The 24475-nt window shown below is 55.6% G+C and overlaps 2 protein-coding genes across 15 annotated transcripts; both read right to left on the reverse strand.

Annotated features, from left to right (window-relative positions):
* Nucleotides 1–1058: 1058 nt before the first annotated feature.
* On the reverse strand, nucleotides 1059–21295 carry ITIH4 (inter-alpha-trypsin inhibitor heavy chain 4). 13 transcript variants are annotated; one of them, XM_063602435.1, is made up of 26 exons: nucleotides 21231–21295; nucleotides 19389–19459; nucleotides 18535–18736; nucleotides 16901–17061; nucleotides 14875–14979; nucleotides 14573–14735; nucleotides 14323–14433; nucleotides 13668–13796; nucleotides 12622–12738; nucleotides 12179–12347; nucleotides 11972–12097; nucleotides 11605–11786; nucleotides 11338–11523; nucleotides 8771–8910; nucleotides 8411–8565; nucleotides 8071–8097; nucleotides 7720–7770; nucleotides 7534–7572; nucleotides 7173–7298; nucleotides 6242–6316; nucleotides 6037–6063; nucleotides 5832–5948; nucleotides 4664–4838; nucleotides 1986–2140; nucleotides 1752–1848; nucleotides 1059–1267 (listed from the first exon to the last, which is right to left on the reverse strand). In XM_063602435.1, exons 3-26 carry the CDS (start codon nucleotides 18622–18624, stop codon nucleotides 1198–1200), a joined length of 2793 nt encoding a protein of 930 aa, XP_063458505.1. In that variant the 5' UTR covers nucleotides 18625–18736; nucleotides 19389–19459; nucleotides 21231–21295; the 3' UTR covers nucleotides 1059–1197. The 13 variants fall into 13 exon arrangements, with proteins under 13 accessions (XP_063458505.1, XP_014199728.3, XP_063458508.1 ...); XM_014344242.5 differs by having other exon boundaries at nucleotides 18535–18652; nucleotides 21231–21294; XM_063602438.1 differs by lacking the exon at nucleotides 12622–12738.
* MUSTN1 (musculoskeletal, embryonic nuclear protein 1) lies at nucleotides 21232–24243 on the reverse strand. Of its 2 annotated transcripts, none has more exons than XM_034956657.3 (4): nucleotides 23910–24243; nucleotides 23061–23124; nucleotides 21737–21869; nucleotides 21232–21550 (listed from the first exon to the last, which is right to left on the reverse strand). In XM_034956657.3, the coding sequence occupies exons 2-4, from the start codon at nucleotides 23067–23069 to the stop codon at nucleotides 21444–21446; spliced, it is 249 nt and encodes an 82-aa protein (XP_034812548.1). In that variant the 5' UTR covers nucleotides 23070–23124; nucleotides 23910–24243; the 3' UTR covers nucleotides 21232–21443. The 2 variants fall into 2 exon arrangements, with proteins under 2 accessions (XP_034812548.1, XP_063458518.1); XM_063602448.1 differs by having other exon boundaries at nucleotides 23061–23311.
* Nucleotides 24244–24475: the final 232 nt, after the last annotated feature.

A 24475-nucleotide genomic window follows, 5' to 3' on the forward strand; every position in this document is an offset into this window, starting at 1 on the left:
AGATTTTGGTTTCTTCCTCTTTAAGCTTTGTATTGGTAAGCCATAGACTCATATCCTTTTTTCAGAAGTAGGTGGGGTAATAGTAATTTTTGTTTCTTCTCTGAGACAGGGTCTTGCTCTGTTGCCCAGGCTGGAATGCAGTGGCATGATCATGGCTCTCTGCAGCCATGACCTCCCAGGCTCAAGCGATCCTCCAACCTCAGTCTCCCAACTAGCTGTGACTACAGGCATGCACCACCATGCCAGCTAATTTTTGTAATTTTCGTAGAGATGGAGTTTCGTCACGTTGCCCAGGCTGGCCTCAAATTCCGGGACTCAATCAATCCTCCGGCCTTGGCCTCTCAAAGTGCTGGGATTACAGGTGTGAGCCACTGCACCCAGTCGTAAATTTTTTAGAGTATATGTTGCCCGTACAGGAATTGGTGGAATCTTTGGGGTGCCTAACCCTGGGGCACGAACAGGAAAGGAGACCCTCAAGCACAGGATTCAGAGTTGGGACCCAGATCAGCCCCATTAGACTAGAGGTTCCTGGAAACAGGCCCTATTTCCCTGCTGCACCTGGGGCCTCGCCTCTGTGTCTCCTTCAAAGATCCAGTGCTTCCTTACAAGACAATGAACTGACAGGCCTGCTCCTCAGCACAGGTGTGAAAATCAAATTGTGTAAAGCAAATCCCATTGCAGAGAAATCCAAAAGCTCACTGAGAAAGTTTAGGAGTTGGACTAGAAAGAATTCCAACCCAGTTCACTCTATTTTTTTTTTTTTTTTTGTAGTCAAAACTGGTCCAAGAGACCATGAAGCAGACTGAACCTCTGCTCCTGGAGAATGCTCCCAGCCCTGGGCCCCTAGCTGGGGGCCAGAGTGACATCTCAAATGGGTGGTTTGAGCTCAGTTTCCTTGTTTGTAAAATGAAGGGGCTGGACTAAAAGCTCAGCATGGGCCCTCCTGGCCATGGGCTCTTGAGAGCTGACAGTGGAAGCTTCTGTGTTCCACGATGCTAAGGTTCAGGATGCGAGGTTGAGGCCCTAGGATTTGGCCACATGGAACTGGAGACACCCACTTCCCAGGCTCACACCACCTTTCTTTATTTGTAATGAGTGGGACTCTTCCTCCCCATGGTGGTCCAGGCCCCAGAAGCGGCCCTGCAGTTGCAGGGGGAAGCCAAGTGTACAGGGTGGGCACAGCTCCTTCCATCAGAACTACAGCTCCACAGACCAGCAGGAAATCTCCACTCCCGGGGGCCCCTCCTGGTAATCCAGCCTGCGCTCTCTGAAATGGAAAGACAGACAGATAGGCAGGTGGTCAGCAAATCTCAGGTGTGGTGCAAAAAGAGGGAGACAGCTGGGGACAGGAACATGGAGGGTAGGGAGTCCTGGCGTCCCTTTAGAATTCCCTCCAGCATAGGCCAACAAGGCCCAGTCACCCAGAGCATTACCCTAGAGAAGCCAGTACGTGAGGTCTCCAGGGTTTAGGCTCTGGGAGTTCAGGGTGTGGACAGGGAGAGGTTCCGACTGTCCCCAACCAACCCCAGGGATCTCAGGGCCCATGTGTTTTCTGTGGGTCTGAGATGGCCATCCATCTTTTGTGGGGTCACTGAAAGCTGGCTTAGACACTTCTACAGCATCAACCTTCCACCGGACTGTGTCTAGCTCCTGGGCAAGGACAGGAGTGGGGCCCTGGAGAGCCTGGCTCCTGGCCTCCCAGTCCCCACCCCACCCCAGCTGGGCTCAGCGGTCTGCTTGTGCCGAGTCACCTGGTGGCAGAGTGGTCATTGCCCTGAACCCTCAGCGTGCGTCTGCCGTCATCTGATGCTGCTGGAGATCCCCAGAGCACCTCCTGGTAAAACTGGCCTGAGATACAAAGGGCGGGTCAGTAAGGGTTAGAGACAGAGGAAGCCTGGGAGACACACGCAGGGGAGGGGCGCTGCCTGTTCCCAAGCACAGCTGGTTTCTGAGGAAGGCCTGGGCCCCGGTAATGGGCACAGTACCAAGGGTCCCTCCAACGTGGCTGGAGAAGCGGTCAGTGTCACGCAGAAGGAGCCGGAGCCCCTCCCCACGGCCATCCCAGAACAACAGGCCGATGGTCACTTTGTCTGGGTCACTGAGCAGCAGGAGACCCGTCTTGTCCATGGTCATCTTCAGGCTGTGGAAAGACCCAGCGTCTTGAGCAGGAAGGTAGAGACGTGTGCACGGAACCTCAGTAGTCAGGGTGGGGAGTGGGCTGGGCTTCCCCTCTTGTCCAGGAAGTCACGGAGTGGCCTTGGGTGGGAAGGCCCTTAAATCTTCCGATTTCAGTTTCCTCATTGGTAAAATAGGACCAAAGTTAACTTAATGATGTCTAGTTTCCCCATCACTTTTTTTTCTTTCTCTTTTTTGGTGGGGCAGGGACAGGGTCTCACTCTGTCCCCCAGGCTGCAGTGCAGTGGTGTGATCTCAGCTCATTGCAACCTGTGCCTCCTCGGCTCAAGTGATTCTCCCACCTCTACCTCCCAAGTAGCTGGTACTGCAGGTACATGCCACCATGTCCAGCTAATTTTGTTTTTAAGAGAGACAGGGTTTCACCATGTTGCCCAGGCTGGTCTCAAACTCCTGAGCTGAAGCAATCTGCCTGCCTCAGCCTCCCAAGGTGCTGGGATTACAGGCGTGAGCCACCGCACCCGGCCTCTGGTTTTCTTAAATTCAGTTTGTCATAAATTAGTTTTATATGATTGAAGGAGTTTCTCTGATGCATCCACTCTGTCCCTTTTGTTCTACAGCTGGTGCACTCTCTTTGGATGACTTGTGTTTAATCATGTGTTTAATGTCTAAAGGATAGGCCTCTTCTCATTCTGTCTTATCAGATTTTTAGTTAAAATAACCCTTGAAATTCTTGCCTTTCTGGTGTTCTCATGAATGTTAGGTTCCTTTGACCATGTTGAATAAGACCCTGCTGTTACTCAGAGGTTATTTGAAACAAATTTTCCCTAAACATACACTGTTCTATTGCTTCAATTCAATCTAAAAGATGTGGGGTTTTTTTCTTTTTTCTTTTTTTTTTTTTTTTTTGAGACGGAGTCTCGCTCTGTCGCCCAGGCTGAAGTGCAGTGGTGCAATCTCAGCTCACTGCAACCTCCACCTCCTGGGTTCAAGCGGTTCTCCTACCTCAGCCTCCCGAGTAGCTGGGATTACAGGCATGCCACCACACCCAGCTAATTTTTGTATTTTTAGTAGAGACGGGGTTTCGCCATGTTGGCCAGGCTGGTCTCCAATTCCTGACCTTAGGTGATCCACCTGCGTTGGCCTCCCAAAGTGCTGGGATTACAGGCATGAGCCACCGCGCCCAACCTATTTTTCTTTATGTCTTCTGTAGCTCATGAAACTATTTGGACTTTCTCTCCCTACAATTAATAGGATTTTACTTCTATTTCATTTTCTAGGCATAAAAATGCTATTGATTTTGGTGAATCTACCAGATAGCAAGGAATTTTAGATCTTTTTTTTTTTCCTTTTTTCGGAGATAGGGTCTCACTCTGTTGCCCAGGCTGGAGCGCAGTGGTATTAACTCAGCTCACTGCAACCTCCATCTCCCAGCTTCAAGCAATTCTCAGCCTCCTGAGTAGCTGGGATTACAGGTGCCCGCCACCATACCTAGCTAGTTTTTGTATTTTTAGTAGAGACGGGGTTTCACTATGTTGGCCAGGCTAGTCTCAAACTCCTGAGCTCAGGCAATCCACCCACCTTGGCCTACCAAAGTGCTGGGACTACAGGCGTGAGCCACCACACCGGGCGTAGATCTTTTATGAAATTGGGAAGGTTTTTGGGTGAGCCCTTGGATAAGCTGGGTGTGCACTCATCTGTCAAGTGCAAGGGAGTTCCCGCAGAGGGCTGGGTGAGACAGGGCTGGGCAAGGCTCTCCATACTTGGAAAAGGGTGAGCTGTGGCACAGGGTGGGGGCTTGGAGGTCACTGCCCACAGAGGACGAGGGCCTCAGCCCTTCCTGGACGCCCCTCGTGATCTGCAAAGCTGGAAGACTGTCCCTGGAAGGCCACTGTGAAGCAGTGAGCTCCCTCACCCAAAAGAGGTGGCCTTCTGCCTCCATTATTCACCAGCTGCTCAGTATTTGAGGCCACTGACTTGTGTCTCCTTAGCAAAGCTCCAAGGATACGCTAAAGAGAATGCTGGTGACATGCTGTCAACAGTGCTCTCCAGCTTCTCACTATTGTCATCAGAACATCACGTCACTATGTAGGCAGCGCTGTCCTGTGGGGTGCTTGGGGGGCACTGTATCATCTGACGGCAAAGTGCTCCCAACTACACTCTCTCATTGGGTTCTCCCCCCAGCCTTCTGACTCTGGGCCAGGATGATTAGTACTGGTTATTGGTGAAGAAACTGAGGCTCAGAGGGACTTAGCTGCCTGCCCAGGGTCACAAGGATTAGCAGCAGAGCTAGCTCCAAACCACACTGTCTCCTGCATGGGATAGTGACCTGGGTTAGGTCCCCAGGACAACTCCTCAGTGCCCTCCGGAGCTGCAGGGGTATATGGCAGGGCTCTTGTCTCTTTGCCCCTCCTGTGAGTGTAGCTGCTCCATTCTCAGGTCCATGGCCTCAGGCCACCTGCTGGTACCATCACCAGCCACTGTAGCCTGAAAGGTCAACCCCTGCCCCGGGCTCCAGCCTGGGCCTTACCCGGGCATCACTGAGAACAGCGTCTCCTTCCACTTGTACGCAGAGCTTCTTCGGTTCCGAGTCACCACCACGTGTTCAGGGGATGCGTGAACCCGTACCGGGGGGTTCTTGAAGGTCACTTCGATCCATGAGAACCCAGCCTTCTCCCTCTCATACTGGCCAGTCACCTCAACCCCTGGGAGGACCAGACCAGAGAGGTCATAGCTGGGCCCCAGCCAGGGCTGACACCGACCTGCACGGGGAGTCCCCCCTGATCACACCCCCTGGAGTTCTGCAGCAGCTCCCTCCCTCATCAGGAGGGGTGCCCCTTTCTCAGCACTCCTTCACACTGGGGGCTGGCTCCCACAATCTCTCCACTCGTCCCTTGGTGTCTAAGGCTTTGGAGGGGCCCCTAAATCCTCGGCGACGGCCACCCTCAGTTGAGGCCTTTGAGAATTAACTTGTCTCCAGTCAATAAGCCTTCAGAACGCCCCATGGAGCGCCTGGCCCTGAGCTAGATGCCGCGGCCAAGGGTAAGATGGAGAATCGGTGCTCCCTGCCCTCAGGAAAGACATTCCCAGCCTGAGTGAGGAAGTGGGTGACACATGCGTCTGAGGAATGAGAAAGCCATGGATGTCCCTTGGCTTTGAGCGGGGCTGGGCGGTGCAGGGGTGAGCACTGCTGAATGGAGTGTGTCCCCATGTCTGGTCCAGGATTGAAGGGGCGGGGCCCAGCCAGCATTCCTGTCTCTTCCTGCCATTCCCCTCATCCACACCTTCTAGGTCTCATCTTTTGGGGCTCTGTACTCTGCAGGCACTAACTCCTCCATCATCTGGAACATCCTCATGCTGGTCTCTGTGCACCCGCCATGGCCCTGCCATCCCTGTGTGACCCCAGGCAGCTCCCCTGACCCTTGCCCCACCCTGGCTCCTCCTCTAGGCTCACCTCCACATGGCTGCCATGCTTATCTGTGCCTTGGCCACCCACACCTGCACACAAGGTGCCCAGTGGAAGGTCCCCGGGGTGTCTGTGTGAGTGTGTGCCCATGCCAGCACTGGGAGGCAGGACCATGCTATGATCTGGGAGGGGCCTGTGTGGGGCCAGCCTGCACGCGCTGTGTGTGTCTCTGTAGGCAGGTGGTGGGTGTGTGCCAGTGGTGTCTGGGTCTCTCTGGGTGTGCCCCTCTCACCTTGCTCAGGGTCTGAGAACAGGTTCACTGGCCCCTGGCGGTGTCTGGGGTCCACACAGAGCCGCTCCACGCTCTGCCCAGGCAGTGGCAGGATGGCAGAGGGAGCCTGTATGGGGGCTGGGACAGCCGGGGCACGGCTCCTGGAGCAGGAAGGGCAGGCTGGGGGCAAGGATGTGGAAAGGGGCCAAGGGGGCTGGGAACTTACCTGGGGTTTGGGTTGTCATGGTTGTTTCTAAAAGAAGAAAAAGTCTGGGTTTAGGCAGCCCCTTCCTGAGGAGTGGGAGGTTGAGGGAGGGAGAAGTGACTAGGTGTGGCTGGGTTCCCTCACTACTTCAACATCGAGACATGTGACAGGTCACTCCCCTCCCAGGATCCCCCTGTTAGGACAGGGCCTCTGGCCTTTGGGGCACCTTTGATTTTGATATTCATGACACGAGACACAGCTGGATCAGGATTTGAGGTGGCTGGTGGTGCTGAAGCAGGCACTAGGGCAGGAACATCCGGAAACAGAAAGGGAGCAGGAAGGCAGTCAGGAGGCGGGCAACCAGCAGCGCTGCCACCAAGCTCCAGCCCCCCATCCTGCCACACATACACTCCACCTAGAATGGCCTTTGTCACAGGAGATTTTCAAACAGAAGAGCATGCTGTCAGGGATAGGTCCAGCCTGGCTGTGCAGCTGCATTCGAGTGCAGATTTGGGGATCAGAAAACAGTTCAAGGGACCTCTGTTGGCTTTCTGAACGGAGGAAGCCCTCCCTTCCTAGAAGGTTTCCTCATGAGTCAGCCTCTAGAGTATAGTGGATCCTACTCAGTGAAAGTAAAGGACAGGTGAAGTCCTGCCTTGGGGATGGGAGGCCTGATGTCCATACACTGGGTAGTGGGGAGCGGGGCCTTCAGAGAGAGGAAGCTGGCAAGGACTGCTCCAAAGAGCGCTGTGATGTGCATGCTTGGCCAGTCCGTGCCCCTCTTAGGGCCTAGGGTCCCCTCTGAACAAGGAGTGTGGGAGAGGCTGCTCTGTCACGGCCTGTGGTCTGACAACCTAGGGGCAGCTAAAGGACCCGGGTGAGCTCGCATCTGAGGAGATGAGACACTAAGGATGGGGCAAGGGGCAGCTGCAAAGAGCTGGGAAGGCGAGGACAGCCTCCTTAGGAAATGCACTCCCACCCCAGCCCCAGTAAATGATCCCAGGTTGAACTGACCCACAATTACTTCACATCGTGCCCTCAGCAGCCGTCCCTGGCCTGGCCCTGTGGTGCGTGCTTTACCCCACCCCCCTCTATGGGGCAGGCTCAAGGACCACCGTGGGAAACCGAGGCCCTCGCAGGGCCGGAAGGCAGCTTACAGATGGCCAGACGGTGGAAGGGGTGGTAAGCAGCATGGTCAGGAACATCAGGAGGTCCTGGGAGTCCAAGTTGCCTGGAGCTGAGAACCCCAGGTCTGAAATTCATCCGGGAGCCAGCAGCTCCAGCTTTGGAGAAATTGACAGATGCAGTCTTCTCTCAGGTGGGGTGTGGGTCCTCACAGCCAGGGCTTGAGATCCACCCAGGAGTGGGTGCGGAGAGGGCAGCTATGTCCCCTCTCCCCACACCCGGCCAACTTGGGGAGCCTCTCCCCCAACAGCTGGGAGATGAACAATAATGGACCTCCCTCAAGCTCCCCCCCAGGGATGTCATGCCTCCCCCTGGCAGAAACCCTCAAACTACCTTGTCTATTCCATCCTCTTCTTGGAGAAAAGGAAGCCTCTGTGTGGTCAAGTCCTGATCAGATACAACTGAACTGAGGCCCGAGGGCTGTCACCAGCCAGAGGAGCTGGGCAAGGCACTACCCTCCACAGCCAGGACTGAGCCCAATCTGTCAATCTCCCCTCCCCCCACCTCCTACTTTGTCACCTGGTTTTGGTATTTTTGCTCCCTGGAGATAATATTTGAAGAAAGTGGAACCTGGAAATCAGCGGGACCTGGGTTTGCATCTTGCACCCACCTTCCTGTGGCCCCACTTGGATGGGGACTGTATTCCTAGTGCTGGGGACAGGGCCTGAGACACAGCCAATATTTGAATGCACAGGCGACTAAATGCACCAGCATGCTGGGTCAGATTACACTGCCTCCTGGCAGCAGGGCTAGGCTGGAGCGGCCTGGGCGGACCTGGGCCCTGGCCAGCAACCTCACAGGGCTGGTGCCCTGGACCCTGTGTTAGCAGACCGCCACCCAGCACAGCCTTTGAGGATGTTCGCTGCTTACCTGAGTGGACATTCCTGTTTCTACTTTCTGGATAAAACAAAGAGAGAGAGAGAGACAGACAGACAGAGACACAGACAGACACCGTCAGGGTGGTTTTCATCAATTTGAAGCGCTTGTGTTTAATCTTGCTACCCAATCCTGGACTATATCGTAGGTGCAATGAATTTGGGGAGATAGGAGACCCGGCTTCACTTTCCTCATCAGTGAATAGGCTGAATCTCCCAGGGGGAGTCTGTTGGGGGCATGGTTGGGGTCTTGGTCAGGATGCAGGGAAGATCGGGGAGAATGCTGGGTCCAAACTCTGCTACCTGGGAGGCTGAGATCTCAACCCCACACCCACCGCCTTCCATGGGCTTCTCAGCAACTTGAGACTGCTCTTGGTCATCGGGTTTGGTGACTACCATAGATGTGAGAGGCGTGACAAAGCTGTAGGCAAGTGATAAATTCAGCGCTTGGTTCCGGAGGGCCTGCTGATCAGCATCGGATGCGGAGACACTGTAGGTGGGGCACATCAGAGCTCAGGAGATCCTTGAATTCGGGAACAGATTTTCCATCCAGCCCCTTCTGGGGAGGTCCCTCTGGGAGAATCTGGAGCTTGGACATGATACCAAGACCCCCCTCTCTCCATGCTTAGGCGCTGTCCCGTGCCACCTGTGCCTGCCCCCTAGCGACAGGCTTAGGGAGGTGCTGATGCACTCACGTTTGCTCCAGCAGCTGCTGGATAGTCAGGTATGCCCAGAGCCTCTCCATGAAGTTGTGGAAGATATACTTGGGGCTCTGGAACTCCGCCTCCTGCTCTGCCACACTGGACTCCGTTTGGAAAGTGATGTTCTGTGTAGGCTGGAAAGAGGGGCCCAGCCAGGGCAGGAGCAGTGAGGGCCGGACATCTGCATCTGCCTGGCACTTCTGAGCTCTTCCATGATTGGAGCTGGGGCAGGTCCCACACACTGACTGTGGGGACTGCATTTCCTTTGAGTGGGGGTAAGGAGGGGGCTTAGGGGTGCAAGGGGCTCAGTCACAGAGCATACAGGGATGAGAAGGAGGTGAAAAGGTAGCAAAGTAGCCCAGATACAATAAGGCAGGCAAAGCGCCAGGACTCAGATCAGCCAAACCTCTGGAAGAAAGGGATGGGAACCCCAGGCCAGTGTAGAAACAGCAGCAGGAAGGATTTGCAAGTGCAGTGTGGAGCAGGAAGGGTGTCTAGCTACAGCCTGCCCTTACCCCCAAAGCTGAGGGAAAGGGACAGAGAGGGAAGGACCTTCCCAGGGGTCAGAGGCAGAGTTGAGAACACAGCTCAGATGTCATGGCTCCGGGTTTGGGGCCCCATCCACCCCAACGGCTATCCCTGTCCAAGCTGGCCCCTCTGCGGCTGGCCACCGTGGGACGATGACAGGGAAACGTGCACCCAAGCTCTGTGTGAACCTGCTCCCTCCTCCCTCAGGGAGGGGCCTGTGGTCTCAGACTGACCTAGCTCGCTGCCTGGGAAATGGGCTCCTAGGGCAGAGGAATCCCAGGCCTCTCCCACCAGAGCTCCCTGAGTGGCCAAGAGACCTTTTCACAATGCGGATCAGATCTGCGGTCTGCTCCCACTGGAGCAGCCTGTCTCTCGCCCAGAGCCTGGCTGGCTTTCCAAAGCTTTGGCACACATAGGCTACCTGCATGAATTTTGCCCCATCCACACATACAGCTATTTAATTGATATTTTTCCTTAAATGAACTTTAAGTAAGCTAACAATTTTTACTTGGCTTTATATCCATAAAATCTTAGATCTGGGCCAGGTGCGGTGGCTCACGCCTGTAATCCCAGCACTTTGGGAGGCCAAGGTGGGCAGATCACGAGGTCAGGAGATCGAGACCATCCTGGCTAACAAGGTGAAACTCCCTTTCTACTAAAAATACAAAAAATTAGCCGGGTGTGGTGGTGGGCGCCGGTAGTCCCAGCTACTTGGGAGGCTGAGGCAGGAGAATGGTGTGAACCTGGGAGGTGGAGCTTGCAATGAGCCGAGATCCAACCACTGCACTCCAGCCTGGGAGACAGAGCGAGACTCCATCTCAAAAAATAAAAAAAAAAATCTTAGGTCTGAAGTTCAGGTCATATTTTTCAGAATACACATTAAAATAAGTAAATAACCACTAAAACAAGCCATGTCTGTCTGTGAACTCCCCTGAGTCACCTTGGGTTCTGTACTTTGGGAACCCACGGCTTCCAAGCTAAATCACCTGCTGACATGTATGGAGTGCTTATCACTGGACATCAATCACAGTGACTTTATGAGGGGGGCATGCGACTTATTCCCATGTTTACATAGGAGGAAACTGCGGTAGATGGAGGTTAAGTGACTTCTCCATGTCTCCTATCTGGGAGGTGGCAGAGCTGGGTTTGAAGCCAGGCAGGGTGGCCACGCAGACTGTACCAACAGTCATGACACTTGGGGACTTGTCCTGAAACAAGGCCATGGGCCCCCAACGCCCACTGCTATTCTCTTCACACACGCTGCCCTCATGCCACAGGGGCCTAACATATTCCTCCATTGCCCCATCTGGACTCTTCCCACCTCCTACTTATCCTTTTGTCTCTGCTGGGCCTCCTCCAGGAAGCCCTCCCTGATCCCCAGGCCAGGCTGGGGCTCCTGGTGCTGCTCTCCTGAGTCCAGGGTTAGATCCCAGCCTGTAGCTGGTTTGTGTGGTGATACGTCCTTGGGTTGTCTCTCCCATGAGGGCACGGAGGGGTGAGCCTCATTCACTGCTGCATCCCAGGGCCTGAAGAAGGCCCTGCCGCAGAGCTCGTGCTCAGTTTCTCTTTGTGGAAATGACAGGGGGTCCCTGGAAGGAGGCAGGGAAGGCTGGGCAAGGACAGGGTGCCACGTGGCAAGCTGGGCTCTTGGCCTGGTTGCAGTGGGGCCCGGGGAAAGCTGCCTGCCCTGCCTGGAGCTCAGTCTGCTCATCTGTGAAATAGGAGCAGCCCTCCCTGTCTGACTGCAACCTGAGAGGGTTGTGGTACCAGGACAGGAAGGGATGACAACTAGGGAGGAATCCCTGCCCTCACCTGTGCTCGCAGGTGCACAGACCGGACGCCAAGAGCCTGTATGTGCTGGTCTCATGAGAATCACTCCATTGTCTCACTGAATCCCTGCCAAGCCCCTGTGTCATCCACAGGCAGCAGAGGGGAAAGCTGGAGCTGGGCAGGTCTGGGATTTGAGTCCAGCCCCTCTGGCTGCAGAGGTGGAGGCTGCCATTCCCCTCCAGGGTAGCTTTGGCCACACTCACCAGCTTCCCACTGACTGTGGCTGTGAGCACATCAGGCCCCCGGTCCTGGAGCTTCCCAGCCACCACCATCTCTGAGCCCTTGAAGAGGAGCCGGAAGTTGTTCTGAGTGACCTCCTCCACGGCATTGCTTGGGTACTCGAAGGTCACTGCTGTCAGCAGTGGGTTGGCCACTTCCTGGTAGAAGTCCTGCAGGGTTGGGGGTGTCATAAAGGCTGGGCTTTATGACTGCCCACTTCTCTGTGCAGCCCACCTGGGGCACGCTGGCACCTGGAGCTGCAGGGCGGAGTCTGAGTCCTCATGGATGCGCCGGGCCAGGCCGCCATTGTCCAGTGCCAGCTTCTCCAGGAAGGCATAGCTGACGTCGAAACCGAAGCCCAGGCAGAAGAGGCTGTACCGGCCACTTACAGCTTCCCGCACGTTATTCTGGATGCTCCTGGGGTTAGTCTCCCCTGGACCCAGGGGTTTGGGATGAGGGTGAGAAAATAGTGATTTGCTTGAAGAATATTTCTGGAACCTCAGAGCCGAGGGGCGTCAGTGACCCCCTCTCCCTGCCCAGATCCCACAGCAAGCCCAGGTGCAGCCCCAGCCGCCTCCCCTGTGCAGCACGTCCTGGAGTCACGGGCAGGGCCCTCACCCACAGTGGGGTCGCCATCGGTGAGCAGGATGATGAGTGAGACACTCCCTTCGGGCAGCTGCTCCTCCTGGTTGCTGCTGTCCAGCAACTGCACAGCCATCAGCATTGCATCATTGATGTTGGTCCCTGAGGAACATGCACTCTCAAGGTGGTCCCCAGCCAGGAACCCTGGAAGCCCCCACCCTGCAGGGCCACAGAGACACTTACCTCCCAGGGCCTGGATGCCCGCAGCAAAGCTCCTGGCCTTGTTCACGTTCTCGGCTGAGGCTGGCACCAGTGATGGCCTCCACTGAGTTGCTTCTGTACTGAAGACGATGAGGTTGAACTGGTCTCTGGGGCTGAGGTCATCCAGGATCTTGATTAGGGCTTCCCGGGTCTGGTCAGGGAGAGGAAACAGGTGCTTCAGAAGGGCTCCCTGAGGGCTCGTGTGCCCTAGGGCTGGCATCCTTGGACTCCTGTCTCAGGGGTGAGGTCATGGTATCTGCTCTAGGAACAGGGGCTGCCCTAGGCTCTGGCCAACCTTGGTTCCTGAGAGCCACCCGCCCCATGGTGCCGAAAGGTGAAGCAAGGGGGTCTGCCTGCCGGACCACAGCTGATAGCGTGAAGGGCCTGGGAGTTTTCAGGGCCCTGCCCTGGGCCACAGGACCTACCTGCTGGATTTTCCTGCCACTCATGGAGCCACTCTTGTCAATGACAAAGACCACATTCTTGGGCATTGTGGTTAGGCCCTCGGGGGCAAAGTAGTGTACAAAGTAGCCGTTCTCGATCTGTGGCCAGAGTGAGACCCACCCAGGCCATCAGAGCTACAATTGTGCCCTATCCCCATTCAGCCCCTTTACCCCAAATTCTGGGTTTCTGTGCTCTGTTCCAATCCCATTTCCATCCCACTGCTAACCTCCCCAAAACCTTGCCCTTTTTCAGGGCTCAGACCAGCCCCTTTCTTGCGGAAGCCTTCCCTGCTCATGCATAGCCCACTAGAACTCTCCCTGCAACTTTTCCTTCTATTTGTTTTAGTATTTCAGATGGCTTATACTAAAAAGTTCAGACATCATAAACCTGACAACCATCAAAAGAGGGAAGACTTCAAAAACATGGAGTAAAAGGGAAGTATAATAACAATGGCAGAAATGGCTGGGTGTGGTGAATCACGCCTGTAATTCCAGCACTTTGGGAGGCTTAGGTGGGAGGATCACTTGAGCCCAGGAATTCAAGACCAGCCTGGGCAACCTTGTCTCTACTGGAAAAAAAAAAAAAAAAAATTAGCCAGGTGTGGTGGTGCATGCCTGTAGTCCCAGCTACTAGGGAGGCTGAGGCAGGAGTATCTTTTGAACCTGGGAGTTTGACGGTGCAGTGAGCCATGATCATACCAAAATATAACAACAATAATAATGCCAGAAACTAGTGTGAAAGAAACTACTGCAAATGTGCATAAAACTGAGTTGTGAGCCTCCCAGCAGCAGAGGCAAAGAGGGAAACCCCACGGGGCAGCTCTTCTCAGAGACAAACCTTTTCTGCCTGGGAAAGGGAATAGTTTCAGGGACAACACAACTAAATCACGTGTTTTCTGTCTGTGCCGGTCCCTGGTGCACACTGCTAAGTAAGGGTGGTTCTTTTCCTCTTCTAAAATACCCAAGCTCAGGCCCTTGGGGGTGGACAGACTTCTAGGCTGCTCTGCTCTTGCCTGGAGTCCACCCACCTGAATGGAGCCCCCGGAGACGGCCCGGTCCACATCATAGCGGATAATGAGGTTGCCATCCAGGACTGTTTCTTGCTGCTCTGGGGACTTTTGCTGCTGGGAAACTGTTGGCTTGAACCGGATGTGAGCCTGGAGGAATAATCCGGGCTGAAGTTGGGAGGAACAGCAAAGCCAGGCCAACAACACCCTCTACCCCTGTCCGTATATTGGGAAATCAGAATTCCAGGATGCAGCCTTGGGTCCGTATTCCAGGGCACTTTCTTTCAGGCTGAGTTATTGATGGACCACTTTCACGTAGGGGAGGGGTGTGATGAGCTCCCTGTTCCTGGAGCTGCGCAAGCAGAGGCTATTCCAGGATGTGTGCCATCCAACCATCTCCTTCTCTCCACCTGGCCCCAGGACCCTCACATCAGTCTATTATCCAGCCCCTTCCCAGACAGATCTCAGGGCTCATACAAGGACGCCATGGTCCTTCTCTAGGCTTTGCCCTCCCCATCTGCCAAATGACAGCAAGGATGCAGAGATCTCAGGAGCCTCTCCAGCTCACAGCTCACAGGAGGGAGAGCCCATCCTGCTTTCCAGAAATCCGGGCTCATAGGGCTGGCCTGAAGGCAGGGCCCTTGGTACCCTCACCTGCTGACCACAACAGGCCCACCTTGGTCTTATTCTGCCAGGTGGTGAGGGCGTCTACCAGCTGGTTGGTCATGAAGGTGCTCTCTGTCTCCAGAAAGCTGATGCCCTGGGGCTCGAAGATGTGAATGTCCATCTGGAGGCAAGATGTGGGTCCCTGGGTCAGCCAGGAGCCTGGGCTGGGGCTCACAGGAGGCTCAGGGACAAAGAGGGGCCGCCCTCAGCAGGGCAAGGGTCATGCAGGAGGCCTCCCCGGAAGAGGTAGCAGCAGGTACCTGCAGGTGCTTGACCAGCTGCTGGGGCCGCACTTTCAGCAGCAGCTCGTACACCCCCAAACGCCGCTTGAGCAGCTCCTCATAGACCAGCTCAAAGGTGATCTTGGCATTGGGAGCCACACTGACCGACACCTGGAACTGCTCCATGTTTCTCCCGGTGGCCCTGGGGGAGAAGGGCATCAGGCCTGCTCCTCCAGGACAGGTGGGGTAAGGCTGGTAGAGGTGGGAGCAGGACTAAGGGCCAAAGGCAAGGTGGCCTTTGTCTAGACCCTCCCCACTGAAACTGCCCCCCGCCAGCTCACTTGACGAGGCCAGCGCTCTTTCCCTTGGCCACTGCTGTGCTGTACTGTGCCTGGGCTTCAGCCTTCTCCTTGATGATCCCTGGGTAGGTCATGCCATCGATGATCCTGGGGGCAGAAGGGTGGGAGTTGTTGAGAGCCTGGTGGCAGGGGCCCATTCCACTCCTGCCTCCTCCAGAGAGCCTTTCTGGACTCGGTGTGCCTCTTGACACAGTGACTCCCATCTTTGCCTGAGCCCAGTGCCATTTATTATGCACCTACCGCATACAGGACCCTGTGCAGGGCACTCTGCAAAGTGCTCCAGGCCTGTAGCTCCTGGAGGTGTGTACAGTAACAGTAAGCATTCATTTTATAGAAGGGACGAAGGGGAGGCTGCAGAAGGGCAGGGCCGGGCTAAATCCTGCCTTCTCTCCACCTCTCCAGTCTGGCCGAAGCTGGCCCACATTCCCACCTGCCCCTTCCATTTCACTGACTGTTCCAGGGGAACTAGTTCATCACCAGCAAGAGCTCTCTGAGTCACACTTGTTCCCAGCCCTGTGTGCAGCCGTTTGGGGCCAGGACTGAGGAGGAAGCAGACATAGGGCTGGAGGCTCTGAGCACTTTCCCCCTACAGCAGTCTCCCTGCTCCCTCCCACAAGAGGCAGGCACCCTATAGGGAGGCTGGCATATCTGGAAGGAGGTTTTGGACAACTGGTGGACGGGACTCCTGGGTGTGTGGACACACTCCTAGCAGCCATCCTTTGGGGGCTGAGAAAGAATGGCCCAGGCCATTTCTCAGGGAGGAAAACGACTTCTTTAGAGCCTCCTTGTGGGGTGTGTAGGGATGTGCCTGGTCAACTTCGTGTGGGAGTGTGTGGCAGTGGGCAGGAGGGGGAGCAGCCAGGATGTCAGGACTACGCGTCCCTCCTGCCTGACCTTCCTGGTTATAATTTAACTCCAGCCCGGGATGGGGCTGGTGAGTGGGCAGTGGCACTCCTCCCCCTGGGTAGGCAGTGCTTCATCTCTCCAGATGGCCAGCTGGGGCTCCTGGCCAGGTCAGGGAGCAGGGAACCTGCTCTCTGCTCCCCTAACTCATGCAGCAACAGGATCTGGGTCTAGAGAAGGCAAGTGACAGTCTTGGGCTCTCAGCAGATGCCACGGGCCTGGACCTGGCAACTGCTGACCCTGGCACCCATGTCGAAGGCTGACACAGCCCGTGGGGCTTGCACTGCAAGCTGGGCAGCATAGGCCCGGGCTCTGGGTTAGGAAAAGTAGAGGCTGCGGTGGAGTGGGGGATGCTTGGCGCCTGAGGGAGGAGACTAGCCCCCACTGCAGTTTTCCAGAGGCCACAGTGTGGGACCCCACATGAGACACTCCCTCTCTGCCCCATCATCGCCCTGTTTCTGGGAAGAGTCTTGCCCTTGTCCTAAATCACAGCTTTTCCTGGCAGCAAGGGACAGGCGGCATCCTGGTGCATTTAGTAAACATTGGAAACTGAGTTGGGAAGGGTAGGGGAGGGTGGCAGAGGACAAAGTGAGGACCATCCTTGGCTCATAGAATTCAGAGAAACCTCAGGCATCTCTCACGCAGCCTGAGCAAAAGTGTCCTCTGCAGGATTCCAGCTGGGGCAGACCTAGGAGAATCCTCCTCAAGCCACTCTCCACTGTGGGGAGGCCAAGCGTCTAGGAGGTTTTCTGTACTTTGAGCTGGAATGTGCATTTTGGTGACTCCCTCTTGCCTGGTCTGGCCTCAGGAGGCCTCAAGTCTGTGCTCCTCAAAGGCAAAGTCACAAAGATGCTGTGGTTCTCTGCCTAACACCTGGACAGCACTTAGGGATGATGAATGGCTGGATGGAGGGAAGGACGGGGGCATCTTTGAGAATAAGTCCTTTGGCGAGCCCCTGTTCCTGTGTGGCCCCAGGTGCAGGGTGTACTCCTGAAGATGTACACCCTGGCATGCCTTACTTCAAGAAGAGGGTTTGCTGGCACAGAGCGATGGAGTCATAGCACTGGGGGATGTGGAGAGGGGAGGAGGGTGGGAAGGCACCTACATGGAGAAGTTGGTGATGAAGGCTTTCTTGGGCAGCTCCATCTGGAAGGTGGCCTCCTGCACAGTATTGGCCCTATTGACCACTCGGCTGGTGACGACCGTGTGGGCAAATCGGGATGAGACCCTGGAGTCCACGGTGAGGCTGTAGATGTCGATGCCATTCTGGACCAGCAAAGAAGAAGGGGGTTGCAGGGTTTCAATGCCACCTCAGCTCGGGGTGACACTCTTCAAGAGTTGGCCCTGACTCTGGCTCCAGACCAAACCCTGGCTCCCAATCTGACTGAGCCACTGACCAGGCCTCAGGCTGAACCCAGTGAGGCATCTCATATGTGAACATTTGTCTCAGGTAAGAGATAGCAGTGTGCTTCATTCCCCACCCTACAGCACCACAGGGCAGGGGCCACGTCCTTCTTGATCTATGGGGGCCCAGAGCACCCCTTGGAGAAGAACAAGCATGCAGGGGGTGGAGCTGGTGAAGCCAGGGCCAGTGTCTGGGAGGGGCATCACACTCAGCCTTTGGGCAGGGGTGAGAGACCTGGTGGGGTCAGGGAGCTTTGCATGCTGGCTTAGCTTTGCCCAGAAAAAGGGCAGTGACCAGGTCCTTTGATTTCTGGAGACTTTGGCCTCTGTGGCAACAGGGAAGCTCCCACCAGTCTCCTAGAAGGAAGCCCTCAGAGCTGGGAGAATTCGGAGGTAGACTAGAGTCTGGTCTCTAAGAGTTGGGAATCTTCCTCTCTGCTCCGCAGTGGACCCTCCCCAACTCATCCCCACTTCCGCAGGGCACTCCCCTAGCATGTGCCATTTGCCTTGAGGCCTGTGTCCCCCGAGGAGGGGCACATGGGCACCTCTTACCTGCTTGTGTGTGACATGCTCATGCGCACAGCACCAACTCTGCTCGGCTGCATGCGGCTGCCTGAATGCAGTTTGGCACAGAGGTGCCAAGTGGCTTGCTTATGTGCTTGGGTATTTGCTCTGCGACAAGCACTGTCCTAAGCACTTCATAGATACAATGGGTTTGGTTTTCACAACAAGCACTGTCCTAAGCACTTTATACATACAATGGGTTTGGTTTTCACAACAAGCACTGTCCTAAGCACTTTATACATACAATGGGTTTGGTTTTCACAACAAGCACTGTCCTAAGCACTTTATACATACAATGGGTTTGGTTTTCACAACAAGCACTGTCCTAAGCACTTTATACATACAATGGGTTTGGTTTTCACAACAAGCACTGTCCTAAGCACTTTATACATACAATGGGTTTGGTTTTCACAACCGCCACCCTCTGAATAGGTTCTAGTATTACCCTGTTTTACAGATGAGGAAATTGAGACATAGACAGCATAAATCATTCCCCTGAGGTCACTTACTAAAAGGCGGTAGAGCCAGGCTTGTAAAACTGTATTTCCTCATTTGCAAAATGGAAATGATTGGATCATCCCCTCTATTAGGTAGGAGAATACCAGTAAGGCCCTTGGGGTAGTGCCTGGCGGGAGGTCTGCACCATTTTTTTGCACACACACAGATGCACACGCACTTGTGCTGACACGCTGGCACATGCGGAGGCTCTTCCCCACTTCCCAGGCGTTCTCTCATCCCCCAGCTCACGCCACACCCATGGACACTGGCTACCTTTTCAGCAGTAGTGGTCTGGTGGATGGCCAGCAGTGAAAGCAGGACGAGAACTTTGCTGCAGGTACAGACAGGCCTTGGGGGCTTCATCGTGGCTCCAGTGTCTGCCAGGAGGCTTCTGAACTCGACAGCAAGTGGGGAATGGATTAGTAACTTGTTTGCTGCCCCACCCACATGGGGGCAGGTTCTGGGAAATTGGAATCTACAAGCCAAAAACCACAGTGACCTCAGATAAGCAAATGACTAACATCCCATGGACCTTGGCTGGGGGCAGGAATGTATACCAAAGAAAGGTAGGCTCAGTTTGGAGTGGGGGTACGTGCCCCTTCTGAAAAGTGCGAAACCTTCACCAGGACCCTTCACACCAGGCATTCCACCAAGCTCCACAGGGCTGGGAGGAAACTGACAGTGAAGATGTCAGTCTGCTCTCCCTAAGTCCAGCCTGGGGAGAAACAGCGGGGGATGGTGGGGAAGACTAGGGCTACAGGGCTACCCTAGCAGCTTCCCGGAAGAAGGGGGCTTGGCCACCAGGTAAGTGTGACTGGCTAATGGGAGGGCCCAAAGGCATGGAGTGACTCTGGGAGGTGTCTGTGTGGGGCAAGATCTAGAGTCAGGATAGATACGCCGTATTTCTGAAGTGAGAGGTGCTGGGCACGGGGCGCCTCCTACTCTCTCCTGGGGTCCCAGGTTGCTGTTTGGGTGCCATTAATCTAGCCAGGGCTTTAGGTTCAACCCCAGCAAGGCCCCCAAAACAAGAATGGCAATACAACTGAGTCATAAACCTGCCACATCCTGTGGCACAGGTCTCCATGCGGGGAGTTTATTGACAGGAGAGCATGGAACAGAAGACAGACCTGACAGTGCCAGCAGCTCCTGAGGGGTGACTGGGGAGTCATTCGGTGAAGCAGAGGGAGCCCAGGAATCGCTGGTTGAGAGAGGGCAGAATGCTGTTGTCATGAGCAGTGTGATGCTGCCACAGCCCAGACCCAGGGGAGCGCTGCCCAAAGGCCTGGGGTGGGTCCCGGCCTTGCTAAAGTTGAAGCGCTCTGCTCCTTGTAAAGTGGGATCGAGTGAGTACATATTATGCACTCTGGGCACCGCTGGGGCTCGTGTTCCCTGGTGGCTCTGGGGAAGCCAGCTCCTGAGTCTGTGGCCACAGATGGGTAAAGATGAGTCATAAAAGTGTAGCCAGATGCCAAGTCCTGGATCAGGGAAGGACGGCAGCTCCGTGACACCAGCCCTGAGGGGGCCAGCTGCCTTGGGAACCTATCGGGGGCCTTAGGGCAGCCAGTGGCTTCCAGAGGCTGGGGAGGGTTTCTCCACCAGTCCTGTCTCCATTAGAGGTGGCGGCAGGCCTGGGGCAAAGGTGCCATAGACTGGAGCTATTTCTACAGCTGCAAGGAAGACGTTCCCCTTCCTTAGCATGACTGGCCAGAAGCCTCATCTCTGCGCACGTCTCCACTGCTCACCCTTTTGGCTCTGGATATGATTGGGATTACACAGGGGAACACACTCCTTTCAGTGTCTGGGGGAAGAGTCACCCCATGGAGTCCAGCAAGTAGGACTGGGCCCTTCCTCACAGCAGGTCTGCTCCCTTGGGGCAGAGAGCACAGGCCCAGCCCGGACCCAGGGCTATATAAGGTGGCCAGGCTGGCCGGGACTGTGGGAAACGTTCTGGGCAGCCAGAACCTCCTGGGACAGGAAGGCATCCCCAGCAGGCGTCAGCCCCGAGCCAGGCACCACAAGCCCAGACTCTGCCAGTCCAGCTCCGAAAAGAGCCACTGTCAGCCTGTCCATGGTCATGGTCTTGCCATCACAACGGGACAGGCCTCTATGGGTCTTTTGAACCTGGCACTTCCAGGCACACAGGGGACAGAGGACTGGAGAGAGAAGGGTCATGCAGGCTGAGAATCTGGTGTTCCATGCCCCAGACAGCATGGTTGGAGCAGAATGTGGGAGTCTTACCCCTGCTGTTTGGAAGAGACGGTAGCTCAGGAAACTGACTGCCAGAGAGGAATCTCAATCTGGCTCTGACTTGGAGGGGACAAAAGCTGGGAGGAGGCAGTGTGAACAAAAGTGTAGGGAGGGAGAGGGGTTTTGAGGTCCCTAGTGCAGTGCAGGGAGAGGGGTTTTGAGGTCCCTAGTGCAGTGCAGGGAGAGGGGTTTTGAGGTCCCTAGTGCAGTGCAGGGAGAGGGGTTTTGAGGTCCCTAGTGCAGTGCAGGGAGAGGGGTTTTGAGGTCCCTAGTGCAGTGCAGGGAGAGGGGTTTTGAGGTCCCTAGTGCAGTGCAGGGAGAGGGGTTTTGAGGTCCCTAGTGCAGTGCAGGGAGAGGGGTTTTTGAGGTCCCTAGGTGCTGCAGAGCCTGCAGGTCCTCAGAGGCTTCTCAGCAGCTTCTGTGGAAGGCAGGAGGAGAGGTGGTCCCTGAGACCCCACCCACTTCACTCTGAGCAGTGTCATCATGGCCTGCTTTATGGAATAGGCTCCAGCTCAACTCCCCTGTAGTATAAAAGGGGAAACTGAGGCTCAGAAAAGTCTGAAGTCACAGGTCAGCACTGGGTCTCCATGTCTAAGGCAGCATGTGGCAGTGCCCATAATAGCACCTGTGCTATCCCCTGGGATCCTCTTAAACGGACATGTTCCATGTTCCCACCCTGTCCTCCCTCTCAATAGTGGCCATAGCCAGGGACCAACCAACACCTTCTGATTGCTGGGGCCACGTGGGCATCCTCTTTATTGGTGCTTCCAAGGTGCTGGTGCAGAGCCCTTGGCTGAAGGGCCTGGACTGTGGGGGAGGGTGGCAGCCCCAGAGACAGCAGGGGAGAGGAAGTGTTCTGGCATAAAAAAGAGTTCCTGGGAAAGGCTCCTGTTTCCGAGCATTCTTCGGGCAGCAAGGGGAGTGGCGCACACTTCTCAGCCGAAGACACTCTTGGTGGGTCCGGCTTTGGGCTTCTCAAAGACAGTCTCGGTACCTGTGCGGGTGCAGCTGAACACCGACGGGGCGGCCGAGCCAGCTTGCTCTGTGGGAGGAGGTAAAGTCAGGGGCCAGCCTAGCTTCCTGGGAGGGAAGATCCCTTACGATGGGAGCACCTTTCTTGAACCCAGGAATACTGGATTCTCAGAAATGGATCCTTGACCACCTCCCCCCACCACTGACACACACCTGCACCCCCATCCCCAGCCCCAGATGGCATGAGGACACTCACCACACTCTCGCATGACCTGGTAGGTCTTGGACTTGATTTCCTGGTTCTTGGTCAGGTTTCCTCGGGCCCCCTTCAGGTCCTCCTCCTTCACAGGGGGGCGCTTCTTCTTGATAGGGGCTTCCTGAGCACCAGCCTTGGAGATCCAAGAGCCTCATCTTACTACCTGAAGCCTCAGTAGTAAGGCACACCTACCTCTGTGCCTTGGCCAAGACCCCTCTTCTCTGCTCACTAAACCCAAGCCTATTCAAGGCTCTACTCTTCCAGAGAAAGCCTTCCCAACTATACTCTACCTGCTGCCGGTCTCCCAGCTGTCTTGGTCTGACTTGCCCATGTGCCCTTCCCCTATAGCCTGGGAGCTCCTGGGAGCAGTGGCTGCTGCAGCCTCACACTGGCGTGTCTGGCTACCTGGTCAAGCTCAGGGCTGGGCACAGTGGGGAACGGCGAAGGGGACTAGCTCTGAGGTTGGGCAATACTAGGGAATTTGGTTAGTTCCAAAACCTGTTCACTGGGTGTCAAGCGGTTCCTCAAGGATTGCCCCCTTCCAGAAAAGCGCCACTATTTACTTTGTGTCTTTGGGGCTGGAAATGGGGTAGAAGGACCAGATGCCCACAGAATTACAGTCCAAAATGGCCACCCACCCACAGAGCAGGCAGCAAGGACAGTCCTCTCTCTTGGCAGGCTGGTCTGTCCCTCCAGGGTGGGGGACACTCAGGCTCGGTGTTTACCCTACCCCTCAACCCCAGGCGCCTGTGAGTCTGAGACCTGCCTGTGCTTGGGTGCAGGTGCAGGTATTTCCTCGCTCAGCCTGGGCCAGGCTCCTCAGAGCAACACACTATACCCCTGTACAGGGATGCACCCAGCTGTGTCCCTCCAGCCTCATGTGCACACACATACAGCTTCATGCATATACCATACACAGAGACAGACAGACCTATGTGTGTAGCCACACACAGAGTGCATGGCTGCCGGGCCCATAGCTACAAATGCACAAAGCTCTACACACTGAGCTATACCGGCAGCACACACACAGATGCACACACACACACACTCACACACACACACGCACATGCAAAGATCTATCTAGGCCCCCCCGACCCCCAACATTTCTCTCCATTCCTCCTAACAAACCATGGAATACCACCAAAGCCACATAGAAGAGGGGTTCTTCAGGGGGTCCTCCCTGAGCCCCCATCTCCCAAGGGCTGCAGAGCCTCCAGTTCATGCTTGGGGCTCAGATCAAGACACAGCTGCCAGAGCCGAAAGTGTCCAGGACTCCACCTCCACTCCCTCTGGCATCAACACAGCCCGTGCTGGGTCCTCCTACCTGGGACATGGTGGGTATTGTGTAAGCGCTGGGTCTCTGAAGGCGCCTCTCTGGCAGGCAGCAGCTGCTGGAAAAGATCTGAGTGGAGCCCAGCCTTCTGAAACTTATATAGCCTGCTGGCTTGTCCCGCAGAGTCACTGCCCCTCCTCTGACAGGCTCCCTGATGATTCAGGTCCGCAGGGTCGCTGGCTTCAGAGTTTATTCTCGGAGATGAGAGGGGCTCCCAGTACTGCTGCCTGGGGGCTGCAGCCCTGATGAAAGCAGATGGCTGCAGAGACCCTGTGCCCTCTGGGACAGCTGCTTGATTCGCCGGGGGGAGGTGCTGGCACTGACGGACATGCTTTGTGTTTACGGATTTGGGTCCTGGAATGTGTGACCATCTGAATTGTTCCTCTGCAAGGGTTCATCCCAGTGTGTGGGGTGGGTGTGGGGTGTCTCTGAGGGAATGGAGGGCCCTAGCTCGGTCGGACTGCTCCAAGCTTGTTTTTCTTCCTCTTCCATCCCTTCCCCTGGATTCCAGTGGACAGATTTTCCATCCCTGCATGGTGGCAGAGCAGGAGCTTCCCGTGTCTGCTGTGTCTGATTATGGCAAGCTCACTGGGCCCTTGCAGCAAACTCAGAGAGGGGCTACCACAGGTTCACAGGTGGAGAAAGTGAGGTAAAGGGAGCCTGGGGAGTTGCTCATGTTTTTGCTGATGTCCTTGTCCTCTATCCTATTCCAACTGCAAGTTCACAGAGGGGGGAGTAAGGGGTCTGGAAAGGACCAGGGAGGAAACCATGCTCGATGGTGACAGCACTGATGAGACAGAGGCGGGAAACAGGCTCAGGCTCAGGCCTGAGCCTACTCACCTCCGAGTAGGTGAGGCCACCGCAGGGGGGCTGGCCTGCAGGACAGTTTCAGTTGCTCAAAGAGGGTGGGGGAGAGTGAAGCCCACTCCAGGTACTGAGCTGCAGAGACAAGAACAGGCCCAAGGGCTCCCCGGAAGGTCACTTAGCTCTCCTTTGCTAGAAGCTCCTAACACACCCCTCCTTGCAAGGGGAAGATCCCCCAGGGCACAGGCCAGGAGCCTAAGCCTGGGGTGGGTATGGGGAATAGGTGTGCATAGGTCGCAGCCCTCCCAGTAACACACATATCTAAGTCCTTTTCAGTTTATGATGGAGATTATTTTTATCCTTGAAGGCTCCAGGCAGATGGAACTCAACCAGGCACTGACATTTGGTTATCCCAAATGCCACTCCATTGCTGTCATACTTTGAACCCCACCCCAATCCCCCTCCTGACACCCTGGCTCCAGGAGGCCAATGAGAGGACTGCCAGGCTTGATCTGAGACAAGTGCTGACATGAGGAATGCCCAGGATGTGGCACATGGGCCAAGAGGCAGCTGAGGGCAGGCCAGGCCTTGTGGGGGCCTTC

Source organism: Pan paniscus, chromosome 2 (assembly GCF_029289425.2).
Source record: "Pan paniscus chromosome 2, NHGRI_mPanPan1-v2.0_pri, whole genome shotgun sequence".
Classification (NCBI taxonomy): Eukaryota; Metazoa; Chordata; class Mammalia; order Primates; family Hominidae; genus Pan; species Pan paniscus.

Coding starts and splice junctions, on each gene's coding strand:
- MUSTN1 (XM_034956657.3), bottom strand. Junction 21,551..21,736: donor CCAGGTCATGCGAGAGTGTG/GTGAGTGTCCTC, acceptor CTCCTCCCACAG/AGCAAGCTGGCTCGGCCGCC.
- ITIH4 (XM_063602435.1), bottom strand. CDS start 18,624: ATGAAGCCCCCAAGGCCTGTCTGTACCTGCAGCAAAGTTCTCGTCCTG. Junction 17,062..18,534: donor AGACCACTACTGCTGAAAAG/GTAGCCAGTGTC, acceptor TTGCTGGTCCAG/AATGGCATCGACATCTACAG. Junction 1,849..1,985: donor CCACGTTGGAGGGACCCTTG/GTACTGTGCCCA, acceptor TTTGTATCTCAG/GCCAGTTTTACCAGGAGGTG.